Source organism: Xenopus laevis, chromosome 1L (genome assembly GCF_017654675.1).
Source record: "Xenopus laevis strain J_2021 chromosome 1L, Xenopus_laevis_v10.1, whole genome shotgun sequence".
NCBI classification, from domain to species: domain Eukaryota; kingdom Metazoa; phylum Chordata; class Amphibia; order Anura; family Pipidae; genus Xenopus; species Xenopus laevis.
The window spans coordinates 165318415-165332805 of NC_054371.1; the positions used below are offsets into that span (position 1 = coordinate 165318415).

The 14391-nt window shown below is 38.3% G+C and overlaps 1 protein-coding gene across 3 annotated transcripts in view; it reads left to right on the top strand.

Annotated features, from left to right (window-relative positions):
- Nucleotides 1-13403, top strand: part of specc1l.L (sperm antigen with calponin homology and coiled-coil domains 1-like L homeolog) — a 33332-nt gene extending 19929 nt beyond the window's left edge. For all 3 annotated transcript variants that reach the window (XM_041566610.1, XM_041566605.1, XM_018261804.2), the window contains 6 exons: nucleotides 487-573; nucleotides 1018-1177; nucleotides 1714-1816; nucleotides 7110-7226; nucleotides 8847-8906; nucleotides 8995-13403. In XM_041566610.1, coding sequence (XP_041422544.1) covers nucleotides 487-573; nucleotides 1018-1177; nucleotides 1714-1816; nucleotides 7110-7226; nucleotides 8847-8906; nucleotides 8995-9084 — 617 coding nt within the window. In that variant the 3' untranslated portion in view covers nucleotides 9085-13403. The remainder of the gene's footprint in view (nucleotides 1-486; nucleotides 574-1017; nucleotides 1178-1713; nucleotides 1817-7109; nucleotides 7227-8846; nucleotides 8907-8994) is intronic.
- Nucleotides 13404-14391: the final 988 nt, after the last annotated feature.

Consider the following 14391-nt stretch of genomic DNA (forward strand, 5'->3'; position numbering starts at 1 on the left):
TGAGCTGTAGTATCGTAGTAGCAACAGCCACGAATCCTGATTCTTTAATATCAGCTTTACAAGTAATTGCACTCTTGTTTGGCTTGGTTACCTATATAGCAGACCATCACCCTTTATAGGGTAAGCTTTAGTTTGCTACGAATACTGTATTCGAAAGTTGATAATGTTATTTCCTCCTATGACTACTTTTTCTGATAGGTGTTTATCTTTCTTAAAGGGATACTGTCATGGGAAAAAAAAGATTTTTCAAAATGAATCAGTTAATAGTGCTGCTCCAACAGTAGCACTATTAACTGATGTGTTTTGAAAAAAACTTGTTTTCCGATGACAGTATCCCTTTAAGTGAGCTGTCTTAACACCTGCTGTTTCCTTTAAAATGTGGTGTTTGAGATAGGTTTTTCCAACTCTAGTAGCTCCCTTGCCCTTGTTCAGGGCTGATAAAAACCTTTCTGCCTAATTTCTGAGCTGTTGCTTAAAATTTTGCAGAACATTTGCTGAGAAGTTCATCCAGCAGCAGAAGTACAGCCTCATTGCCCCGTGTCCCAGCAATAGATAATGCCATATCTATTTCAGGTAAGGACCAAACCTTTTATCAGCAATAGCTAATGATGATGTTAGGTTTTCAGTGTTCTTACATTAAAGTCATTGACTTTTTTATGTTTGAATCAAACAAGTTTACTTCCTTACCTCAAAATAGACACAGTACTTTTTCAGAGAGGAAGTGTCTGACCTGAACTTCCACACAGCTTCCTTTCCACATCCTGTTCGTGTTTGGCTCTCCTCTCTTTGGATAATATGTAATGTGCAGAGAAGATCAAACTGAACACTTTTTTTATGAATAAACTTTTTTTTTTTTCTAATTGTGTAAACTTATTTTGCTATTGAAGTAGGTCTATTTCTAGTTTGTGATGAAGAATATATACTTGGAGCCAAACATGGCTGCTCCTTTCACACAAAAGCCTGTCAATGCATGCAACTATGTTTTTATTAGTAGTATTTGTTTTTGCTTCCTCTTAGTATCACGGCGTAGTAGTGAGGAGCTGAAACGTGACATCACAGTGTCAGATGGAGGCTCTGCCTCTTCATTGATGGTGATGACTTCACCCTCTCCCCAGCTTTCTCTGTCTTCATCCTCCCCCACTGCATCTGTAACACCCACTGCCCGTAGCCGCATCAGGTACAGGAAAACATTTGCATACAGATTTTCTTCTTTTCACATGACGTGCATTGAAAGTAATAGGGCTTAGAAGGGGAGTACCTATTAATCAATGCTTAAGTGACAGACACATCTTAAAAATTCTGTCTTTACCCCTACTACCAAAATGAGATATTGATTGAAGTTCAGCAAAACAATGTTTAACCAGATTCCTGTGACTGTTACTAATTGGTAACTCCCCACAGGCTTCAGATTTCTAAATATATATTAAAAATAGTTACCACCCCATATACATTCACTAATCTACTAATGCTCACAGGACCGTCCAGATATATATGCATGAATTAAAGTCATTTTATGCCCATGGACATTTTTAGGGCATAAAATTACCATGTGCCAAGTGAAGACCATTTAAGTAATATGAAAGTTGTTTTTAGCCTATTGTACCACTATAAGCTTGTAAATGTGATAATATCCAAACTTGGATGGGTGCCATCTGATATATATATATTTATATATACATTTATATGTAAGATGATATACATTGTACCCTGCAGGGAGGAAAGGAAGGACCCTTTGGCTGCCTTGGCCCGTGAATATGGGGGCTCCAAACGCAATGCTTTGCTGAAATGGTGTCAGAAGAAGACCGAAGGATATCTGGTGAGCATTTGGGACATACCATGTGAAGAGTTAGACAATTGTGGAAATCTACCCTGTGTGGATTGGTGCTTTTGGCACTTAAGGAGTTATTGTTTGAATGTTGCTTTGTACCTTGTCAGGAGTATGCTAATAGTCTGGCTGGTTAATTAGGACCTGGGTTATTAAGCAGCACTTTTCTCTTCTGGGAACGGATGGATGACTGTTACTGGGATACCTGGATCACCATCTGTTCATCTCTGAAAAAGAATTAGCAGATACTAATTTTAATAAACTACTGGTCATCTTAGTCAATTTACCCTTTATTCATATCCATGTATTTGTAAGCACTTTAATATTTATTTTGAGTGGTCAAGCTAAAAGCAAGTTTTCAAGATGTATCATTAGGTAAAGAGAGTCCCAACAAAGAATCTTCCATTAAACCTTATCTATTAAATCACTCAAAAACTGAAACTAAATGGGGGAATTTTGTGTCTGCAGTCTCAGATCCTGAACTAGATCAGTCGGGAGAACATGAGATAAGATCTGAGACTGAGGTCCATTACGTGATTTCCTGTGTGTTCAGCTGCTTGCCAGAAGTGTGTTCAGCATTTACTATGTCCATATTTTCTGGGCTTTGCTGTTATCAAGGCAGAAATGAGAATACATTCTATATAAAGTGACCTATTTTCCCTTAAAGCAAAGAATAAAAAAAATTTGGTTGTGGCCTCACAGGGATAATTTTGTTCAGATTTAATATGTATTTTTCAGTTTCCCTTGAACATGTTCTAATGAGTTTTGGTTTTGTACAAGGGAGAGCTCGTGACTGGAAGGCATAATGAAGAAGCAAATGTTAGACTGCATTTATAATGTGACTAAAAGTATATGCCAGAGAAATGCCATTTTTAATTACATCACCTTTGAACAGTCATGTTTATAATAAACTAGTAGAAATTTAATGGCACATGTGACGTGCGACAATGAAAGCCTGAATAGTTTTACGAGAAAAACTGTAAAACTTAAAATGAGGTTGTAACAAGAAGAGTAGTTGAAGGAGAACTAATGCAAAAGAAAAGTTTCCCCTCTTTGCATTGTTAATCTCTAGAAAAACAAAAATTGATTTTTTAAGATTAAAACAGAAAGTAGGTTTAGTACAAGATCTGAGCTGTGGAATGGCTGTTTACTAGTATACAGGAGAATATGTTGTGCAAACTCCTCCTGCTCTCCAAGTATTTAAAAAAGGTTACATTTTTATCAGTTTTATTTTTATAATCAGAATTGTTAAAGGAGAAGGAAAGGTTAAAACTAAGTAAGCCTTATCAGAAAGGTCCATCTAAATATACCAGTAAACCCCCAAAGTAGTGCTGCTCTGAGTCCCCTGTCAAAAGAAACACTGCATTTCTTTCCTTCTATTGTGTACACATAGGCTTCTGTATCAGACTTCCTGCCTTCAGCTTAAACCTGATTGCCCTGGGCAAGAGCATGCTCAGTTTGCTCCTCTTCCCCCGCCCCCTCCCTTCTCTGCTGTAATCTGAGCCCAGAGTAGCGAGAGACTCAGGCAGGAAGTGATGTCACACCATGTTAATACTGCAGCTCCTATCCTAACCAAACAGAGAGTTTCTAGAGCTTTTTACTCAGGTATGGTAAAACATTCTACAGAATAAATATAGCATTCTAGCTTGCACTATTGCAGCTAATCTATTGGCAATAAAATGCCTCCGTAGCTTTCCTTCTCCTTTAAAGGGATACTGTCGTGGGAAAATGTTTTTTTTTTTTTTCAAAATGAATCGGTTAATAGTGCTACTCCAGCAGAATTCTGCACTGAAATCCATTTCTTAAAACAGATTTTTTTATATTCCATTTTGAAATCTGACATGGGGCTAGACATATTGTCAATTTCCCAGCTGCCCCAAGTCATGTGACTTGTGCTCTGATAAACTTCAATCACTCTTTACTGCTGTACTGCAAGTTGGAGTGATATCTTCCCCCTCCCTTTTCCCCCCCAGCAGCCAAACAAAAGAACAATGGGAAGGTAACCAGATAGCAGCTCCCTAACACAAGATAACAGCTGCCTGGTAGATCCAAGAAGAACACTCAATAGTAAAAACCCATGTCTCACTGAGACACATTCAGTTAAATTGAGAAGGAAAAACAGCAGCCTGCCAGAAAGCATTTCTCTCCTAAAGTGCAGGCACAAGTCACATGACATGGGGCAGCTGGGAAATTGACAAAATGTCTAGCCCCATGTCAGATTTCAAAATTGAATATGAAAAAATCTGTTCTTATGAGAAATGGATTTCAGTGCAGAATTCTGCTGGAGTAGCACTATTAACTGATGTGTTTTCCGATGACAGGATCCCTTTAAAGGAAAACTAGACCTCCAAAATGAATACCTAAGCAACAGATAGTTTATATCATATTAAGTGACATATTCAAAGACATTTACCAAACTGGTATATATATTTAAGTAAATATTCTCTGTGCTGCCTCAGAGATCACCTGACCAGAAAAACTACAACTCTAACTGTAACAGGAAGAAGCGAGGAAACAAAAGACAGAACTCTGTCTGTTATTGGCTGATGTGACCTTACATTGTTTGTGTGCACAGTGAATTCTACAATCCTTTAAAATGGCAATTTTCTATTTATGATTACCCAATGGCACATACTACTAAAAAAGTATATTATTATGATAATGGTTTATTTACATGAAACAGGGTCTTACATATGAGCTGTTTATACAATATATTTTTATAGAGACCTACATTGTTTTGGGGGTATAGTTTTCCTTTAAAGGGATTCTGTCACGATTTTTATGCTTTACTTTTTATTTCTAAATTACACTGTTTACATTGCAAATAATTTCCTCTGTCATTAAAATTGTATTTTTGAACCAACAAATGTATTTTTGTTTTAGCTGTAATATTGGTGCGGAGGCAGCCATCTCAGTGCATTTTGCCTGATCCTGAGCTTTGAGAAGGAACCGGCACTTCAGGGTGAAAGTGCTTTTAGACCACTATTGTTTCTCTCCTTCCTATTGCATTTAACCACAACCTAGGCCGTGGTGTTATTGTCATGTGTATCACTAGGGAGCACTTTTAGCAAAGCAAACAAATCCTTCAGCAGAGGTGTCAGGTAGCTGCTGTCTGGTTAGCTGCGCATTGTTCTGTTTATACATCCAAAGAAGGAAATCCAGTAGCACACTTGAATTGATGCAAAATCTGTAGTGATTTATTTAGCCCATATATTTCTTTGGATGTATCAGTTGACCCAAAAAGCAAGCGAGGGTCTTCCAGTTTAGCACCTGAAACCTACATAGGTTTTAATGAGTGTAGAGCACTCCTAATTACTATCATTGTTCTGTTGATAGGCTGCTGTTGGGGAGGGTGATCACACCAACTTGCAGTGTATGAGTAAAGAGTGACTGAAGTTTTTCAGAGCACAAGTCACATGACCTAAGGGCATCTGGGAAACTGACAATATGTCTAGCCCCATGCCAAATTTCAAAACGAAATATAAAAAAAAAAGCATGTCTTCCTGCGACAGTATCCTTTGAAATATTTTTTTTTGGCTGATGGTGAATATGGGAGTTGTAGCTGAAGGCTGAACAGTCCTGAAATGAATCTGTTGGGCACAAGTGGAGATTCTTTACATTCCCTCTGCTACTCATCAGTGAGACCTTTGGTTGTCGCCTCTGCTTGGACCCCCACCCCATAAAGAGAGCTCTGGAGACATAAATTCTCTGTGACTAATGAAACTTGCGGGAAATTGGTGGCAGGTGCGACTCCCACAAGTGTTGGTGGTGTTTAGTACAGAACAGTGTTGCCTTGTCTGCAAAGCCCTGAAAATGAGAAGTGAGACAGAAACCAACACCTACAAAAAGCTGAAACAGTTAATTTCAGTATAAACTAAGTTTTCACTTGCAATTAACCTTCGTAGGAGCAGTGTCCAATACAGTTAATTCAGTGAAGATAAACACCCATTTTTAAAGTCGATGTATAATTCCATATGTATTTGACGGCTGCTGCAATGACAAGCTGAGGATTGTATTCCTCGTCTTGCTTTTATTTGCCAGCTTTTGTTTTTCTGCAGAAGGAGCACCTTTTTATACAATGTGCTCACTTCATCCAGAGAGATATGGGATTTTAGTTGTGAGCTCCTAACTGGGAGAACCTTTCTGTATGTGTATATGTGTGTGTGTGTCTGCACGTACAAGGGACAGGAAATGAATTCTTTATTATTATTGCTATTATTTTAGTTTCTTCCCAGAAATGAATTTGACCCGTGGGTGGAGGGGAGGTTGGACAGAGAGCGGAGAGGGACAGTGGGAGGGCATTTCCTGTTTCAAATTCAGGGATATTTGGTTCTGATTGTCATGTATAGTCATTTCTACAGACATTAGAGATAGTCTTCACCTTTTCCATTTACTGGTTTAATGCTAAAATGAAGATTCCTGTTTTATTGGTAACAAATCACATCTGAAAGTGAAATATACACAGACATCTGTTGTATGTACTATTGTTTGCAATATCAGCAAAATGTCAGCAAACATAGTCAAATCTTCTTTATACAGTATGAATGTTGCTGGGATTTTATAAGTACAGGTATGGGACCTATTATCCAGAATGCACGGTAATTCGGAAATTTAGGTCTTCACACCTTAAGACTAAATGATTTAAATAAACCCAATAGGCTGGTTTTGCTTCCAATAAGAATTAATTATACAGTAGAACCCCCATTTTACATTTTTCAGGGCACCAGAAAAAAATCATGTAAAATCCAGGAAAATGTAAAATCAGGAAAATGTATTGTGCACAATATATAGGTGGGACCACAAAACAACAATGTAAAATGAGGGAAAACTTAAAATCAGGGGATGAAAAATGGGGGTTCTACTGTATCTTAGTTTAGATCAATTACAAGGTACTGTTTTATTATTATAGAGAAAAAGGAAGTCATTTGTAAAAATTTGTATTATTTGATTATAATGGAGTCTATGGGAGATGGTCTTTCCATAATTCAGAACGTTCTGGATAGCGGGTTTCCAGATAACCGATCCCATGTCTATATTGGAGACATAAGTTCCTGTTAATTGCTGAAAAAGGTAAAAATCATACCACACCATACACTAAAAAATATTTCTAATTTTTCCCTAACTGTCCTAGCTCATAGGACACTTCTCGACTACCAATAAATTGGCACAGAAACTGAGCACTGTTTAATTTGCACAGTTTGAGATAAACATCTGTCTTTGATTTAGAATATTGTACATTTTCTCTCATAAGTATTCATTTAACTGTCTATTTTTTCTTTATTAGAATATTGACATTACAAATTTCAGCAGCAGTTGGAATGATGGGCTAGCATTTTGCGCATTGCTGCACACCTACCTTCCAGCACACATTCCATACCAAGAGCTGACCAACCAGGACAAGGTAACAACACAATGAGCACTTTGCTTCCTTTCTGCTGACACACCTTTAGCTATTGTTACTTCTTACAGTTGGCAGTGGTACTTGCCTATGTGGTCTCACTGCTGTTTCTTTGTTTTTACATACTTTGTGCATGGAAGAAAAAATGTCCATGCACACAAAGCAACCATGTTTACCTACAAAATAATTCATTGGTAAAACACTGCCTGTGGTAGAGTCCTGCAGAGGGTTGGGTATCCAAAAACCTGCGGGTTGTGGGTAGAAATTCCAGGTGCGGATAAAGACGCGTTCTGCGAGTCGCGTGTCGGGCCGCGGGTCTTCTCAATAGTGATATTTACTTCTTTTTTCTGGTCACGGCTACTTCCGATGAGGTCACTTCCGGTTTACAATGACAGCACCTTATTCTTGATGGGTTGCGGATAAGGTACTTGCTGGTAGGATCGGGTAGCGGTTCCAAGCGGGTAAGAATGCAGGTCCGGGTTGCGGATTGCAGGTTGTGGGTACAGGTCGGGTACGGGTCCCAAAAAATGGACCCGCGCAGGACTCTAGCCTGTGGGTACTTCTGAATTCTGTTTTCTCAACTGCAGGTCAGAATAATGCCCATTTAGAGTGCTATGCTTCATGTTTTAGTGACCGTGCCTGTTTACATTTGTTCAGTAGCGTAACTAAGGGGGGTGCGATCACTGCACCTGGACCTGTCCCTGGCTAGTTATGCCACTGGTTTTGTTATGGCCAGTTTCAACATAAAAGCGATTCTGTCACGATTTTTATGGTGTAGATTTTGTTTCTAAATTACACTGCAAATAATTCACTCTAATGTAAAATTTCATTCCTGAACCAGCACTATTAACTGATGCGTTTTGAAAGAGGAACCTGTTTTCCGATGACAGTATGCCTTTAAGTACCTGATCATTGGGGCCTTTATGATTAACTTGGAGGCATATTACCCAAACTGTCCTTCAATTCCATTTTTTTGCACTTGTTCTGCAATTTCTGATGTAAGGTTAAGTAGATCACATCTTCCTATACTTTCATTTGGACAGATACGAGGCAAGTGGGTTTGTGTATGACCTGCCTAAGGCCTTATTAACACTACAACAGCAAACAAGAAACGGATCCGCACACACGCTATTATCAGCAGTTGGGGGGACACCCCTCTTTATTATATCACCTCGTGATCAACGTTTCGGGGGGATGTTTTATCCCCCCGAAACGTTGATCACGAGGTGATATAATAAAGAGGGGTGTCCCCCCAACTGCTGATAATAGCGTGTGTGCGGATCCGTTTCTTGTTTGCTGTTGCTAAGGGACCTGGCCGGGGTCAACGGAGAAACCAGCACCACCAACGCAGTGAGAGGAAAGGCGAGTGTGCGGTAGGAATATTTATTACAGAACTTATTAACACTACAGACATTACAACTAGGTCAGATGTGGGTCAGAGCAGAGAAATCTATAGTCTATTTGTAAAGTCTGCTTTGTGTTGAGCTAAAAGGTCTGCTATGGATCTGATCGCGTCACAGGTTTTTGTACTGAACAAGTTCCCACTTATTGATTTAAAGTAATAGTTAGAATTTGAACAACACATTTGCATATGTTTTAACACTTGCAACTGTTACTTTGCAGAGAAGAAATTTCACCTTGGCTTTCCAAGCAGCTGAGAGTGTTGGAATCAAATCTACTCTGGTGAGTTTGGGGAGTTATCAGACAAAAGTGGTAAAGGGATGTTGAATTTTATAATTTTCCTGACTAAATGGAATTGGATTCTTTGCAGGACCTTAACGAAATGGTTCGTACTGAACGACCAGATTGGCAGTGTCTTATGATGTATGTCACAGCTATCTACAAGTACTTTGAGACCTGAGTACTTTTTGGTATTGTTATCTCTTTCCCTGCATGATATTGCCTTTCCAACTGCGGACTTATTAGAAGACACCAATGCTTCTTCATGCCTGCTGTTTCAGGGCTACAGTGTGAGGGGATAACATCCTCTTCCAGCATTATTTATAGATCTATGTATACTCCTGAGATGTACCGCTCTCACCCTGTTGTGCCTGCCTGTCTACAGCGACTTGGTTCCCTCTGCATGACGGGTATAGGTTTGCCAACTTGCCGGTCACAGGACACAGCTATATGTAAAGCCAGATAGAAGGCAAACATAAAGACATTATACAGAGCAGTAGTACTGTGACTGTGTCTTAAATATCGATGTGATGCCAGTGCCTTAGCAAAGTCATCGCCTTTTACAGCTGCTTCTCCGTCCGTTTTTCCAAGCAGGAATGTTCAAGTGTTCCTTGGATGCGTAATGACAAGAAATCACTTGCCAACAAAATGAGGACCACGTAGTTTTGCACAGCTTGTGCCAACTGCTCCACTGCTGCCTTGTGACTCTTGATTGTCTCCTGCTTTTTGTGCCTAGAACACTAAATTACATTTTTTGCTTTTTTTCCTGGCATTTGGCACACGTGAACTGATGGGCACGATGGCTTTTTAAACTGAGGAACAGTTCTCAGCAAATAACTATTCTTAAATGACCAGATGTATTCTTTTAATGCTAGCAAAGTGTAATGTTTTTCCTAGAGAACCATTCCATCAACAAGTATATCCTCAAAGCTGTACAAGCCAAGCTTGTGGCAAAGCAGATAGAGGAGAAAAGGTTTGGGATCTGTTATCCAGAATGCTTGGGACCTGGGGTTTTCTGGATAAGGGGTCTTTCATAATGTGGAGCACCATGCCTTAAGGCTACTAAGAGACATTCAAAAACAATTGAATAGGACTGTTGCCATCAACATGGATTTATGCTAGCTTAGTTATCATCAGCTGATGTTCTGCCTTTCTCATAGTGTGTAATGTTTAGGCTATCGTGAGCTGCTCGGAATGACAGAATTAGAATGATCAGCACAAACAGCTTTCTGTGATCTGAAGGGCGAATGAGGGGAAGTGTTGATACTTGCAATAAGCTTTGTTGACTAAAACTCAACCTTTCGCTGCCCATCAAAAGAGTTATAGACCACCTCTTCTCTGGAAGGTATCTTTATTCACTTGCTTAACCACTACTAACCAAGAACAGCACAAAACCTTAAGGATGAATGAGAATAATATGGGCATTGTGCCGTGGTGCGGGTAAACTCTGTTATTTTTTTTGTTTTTAACAATCTACAGTGCATTCATTATCTTACACTGCTGAAGTGTAACCACACAAACACTTAAAGCTAATGTAGTGTAATGATACTTGTGGGACCTTTTTGGGTAGTCCAGGCTATGCTTTGTCATAATGGAAATCCACGTTAAATGTTTTTATTTTGCTTTTGTTTTTAGCTATTGGAAACAATGAGAAGGATATGTATAGTCAAAGGGCTAGTAACACCAGCTACTGAAAGGCCTTCATATCCTGCTTTGTATAAATTGTATACAGTGACAACACTAATATAGTTTATAATAACTATTGTATTGCTATACAAGCAGCCATGCTGGCATCTGTAGGAACCGTTCTGTGTAGGAGAAATGTTACTAAATGGTGATCCCAAATTTTGTTGCACTACAAATCCCTGCATTCTTTAACAAAGAAGGGTTTTATTGGGGAATTGTAGTCCCAACAACATTTGGGACCCCAGGTTAAGAAACTGGGTGGTACCTGTTAAGCTTTTTCAAATACATGGATTTTATATGTTAGTGGTGAAAAGAAGGGGTCTGGCATCGCTCAATACAAGCCTATTGATTGAAAAATATTTCTTATTAAAGGGGTGGTTCACCATTAAATTACCTCTTAGTTTGTTATAGAATGGCTATTTCCAAGCAACTTTTCAATTGATCTTCGTTATTTATTTTTATTATACTTTTTGAAAGACGTGTCTTCTTTTTCTAACTCTTTACAACTTTCACTACCCCATCTAAAAACAAATTCTCTGTAAGGCTACACAATTATTGTTATTGCTACTTTTTATTACTCCTCTTTCTATTCAGGCCCTCTCCTATTTATATTCCAGTCTATCAATGCATGGTTGCTAGGGTAATTTTGGCCCTAGCAACCAGATTGTTGAAGTTGAAAACTTCAGCCCTGCTGAATAAAAAGCAGAATACTTAAAAACCACAAGTAATAAAAAATGACAACCAATTGCAAATGTTCTCAGTTATATCACTCTCTCAGTCAAAGGTGAACGATCCCTTTAAGAACAAGAACAGTTGCTGACAATAAATATTTAATTTGCAGTTGTTGAAGAATGAGATATAATCTATAAATGTATATAGATTTTGGTGTTACTGGCCCTTTACAGATATTTGAGGTTTAGCTTTTCAGATTGCCCCTTGTATTTTATAATAATTTAAGCTCCTTACAACCTCCGACCATCCTTTGGTGAATGCAATAAAAAGGGCCGCAATCCGGCAGCTCAGAAGGCCTGATGTCACTTTCGTGTGTCATACAACATTCCCTGCAACGAAGCACAATTCAGCAGAACAATTTTAAGGTACTGTTTACCTTTAAAGTAATTGTGACCCTTTTCCAGATTAATGGGCTGGAGGGAGGGGGAAAAAAGCACAGGAAAGAATCTTTAAAGTACACTGACCAATTGTGATAACATATCTAATGTGTCTCTCTCTTTAAAGGTGAAGTCCAGACCACAATGAAAGAAAATGTTATTCTAGCAACATTCCAATATTCATTCATTAAATCTTTTCAGTTACTTTAAAGTTCATTAGCAGTGTTTGTCAGCTCCATGCTATTCTGTGTATTGCTTTTCCTAACATAAACCTACCTTTAAACAATGTTCCAGTAGTCCACACTCTTTCAGGCCAAGACTCATGTTGCCATAGTGATGTACATGTTTTGTGATATTAAAGGAGAAGGAATACCATTTTACACTTGGGGTGCCAAAAGTTAGGCACCCCCAAGTGATTGTATTTACTTACCTGACACCCTGAAAACTGCACCGGCCCTGGGTTCTTCCATTGAGCACTATGGAGTAATCCTCTTCCTGCTTCTTCAGTTGTTAAGCCGATCTTAAATGGAAAAGGCGCTATTTAACTCTACTGCGCATGCGTATGCATTTGAAAACCAAAGAAGCAGGAAGAGGATGGCTCTGTGGTGCTCGCTCGAAGAACCCCGGACTGGTGCAGTTTCTGCTGATAGGAGCGCTGGCCCAGGGTGTCGAGTAAGTAAATACAACCACTTGGCACCCCAAGTCTAAAATGGTATTCCTTCTCCTTAAAAGAAGAGGAATAATAGAACATGCAAGGGAACGAAGAGTTTTGGCTGGATGAAACTGGCACTTGTTTCAGTGGTAAATGTAATTGCAACCAGCAGTGCAGGGATGGGACAACTAATGCTCTCGATCGCAATTTACAAATTAACATTTACAAATAAAACTGAAAATGAATGTATAATAGGAAGCTGCTTAGCACTATATTTTCTTTTATTATGGGAAATGTAAGTTATCTTTTAAAACCTTGTTTCCCTGTAACGTTGTGTATTCTTTCATTCCAAATGCCATGAAGATATCACGAGACACTTGCAATCACCTTGTAACTATAAAGACAAATCACAAACCACTGCGCTATTCTTCTGTGTCAGTGAAGCGATATTAAATTAGTTATTTAATAAATAAACAGATGTATTTACTATATATAACATCTAGTTTCATTTGGCAAATGTAAAGGCAATCATCAGCCAACAAACCCTGCTGAAACGTTTGTGTTATAGTAACAAAGAAGCCTTGCACCCACTTTGATTTCTCTTTTTTTACCCATGCTTTCATAAATACTAAATATTCATTGACCTTACCTCTAACATAGTCATCCTTAAATATTATACATTTTTTTTAAAGTTCCCAGGTTGTTGTTTTCTTCTCTGAGAGGTAAAGTTGCATAGTTTGTGCCTGATATTCGTTATGTATGTAAAACATTTCAAATGATTATACGTGACAGTCATACATATGCTGAATGCTTTCTAAGCAAATGTTTCCCATTGATATTTATGAGGCTTTGACCATGTCATTTTCAGATGGATCCAAAAGCTGTGCAATGAATATAGAATATGCACTGTGAGCCTTCTGATAACAAGTGGTTAACAGCTGCCTTTTATTATTTTATTACTATATAAAAATATATATAAATATATATATGTACACATGCATTTACTTTGCAGTGCAAAAGGGCATTTTTTAAATAAAATAAGCTTCTGTTTTGTGTGGTGTGGGCTATGCCAACTTCTTTATTGAGACCCAATTTGTTTTACAGCAGGAACTGGCACAAGTTTAGTGCACCTTTAATAAAGCTTTCTTCTCGTGTTTGTATGGACATCCAGACCCTCTCAGTCAATAGAAAGATAATTACATCCTTAGGTCAGAGAAGCCCAATAAGATACATCCCCATACCTGAACACTGACAGATTTACCAGTGTGCTCTCCCTGTCCTTATTTATACTGGTATTTATCCAGCTGGAGAACACTGTCAATGCAGAATTACCTCCTTGCGAATATATATATATATATATATATATATATATATATATATATATATATATATATATAATATCAAAACAGGGGGGTTGTGGGAGCACTCTAAAGGCTTTAAAGTATATATATATAAGTATAATAAATGCTATTGCATATGTACCCAAAACAGGGGTTATTTTGTTACAAAGTTATGATCATAAAATTGATAAGCCACCATACCACGTCAAGGTAAACCCCGAATGGCGGTCCCTAACTTGTTTTATATTTTATGTGCATTTTAGCATTACCTGTAATCAATGTCCGTTGAACGCTGTTTTTTCACTGAGGGCTAAATCCTCCCCAGCCAGCAATCAGGCTTTTAAAGGAGAGATATTCCCAAAACAAACGCCCAATTTTAAAAGCATAGGATCACCACTAGTTTAAAGGGGGGTATGGGGTGCTACAACCACTGAAGCTATGCCACAGCTCCTGGCAAAATATACAATATCAAAACAGGGGGGTTGTGGGAGCACTCTAAAGGCTTTAAAGTATATATATAAGTATAATAAATGCTATTGCATATGTACCCAAAACGGGTTATTTTGTTACAAAGTTATGATCATAAAATTGATAAGCCACCATACCACGTCAAGGTAAACCCCGATTGCTGGCTGGGGAGGATTTAGCCCTCAGTGTAAAAACAGCGTTCAATGGACATTGATTACAGGTAATGCTAAAAT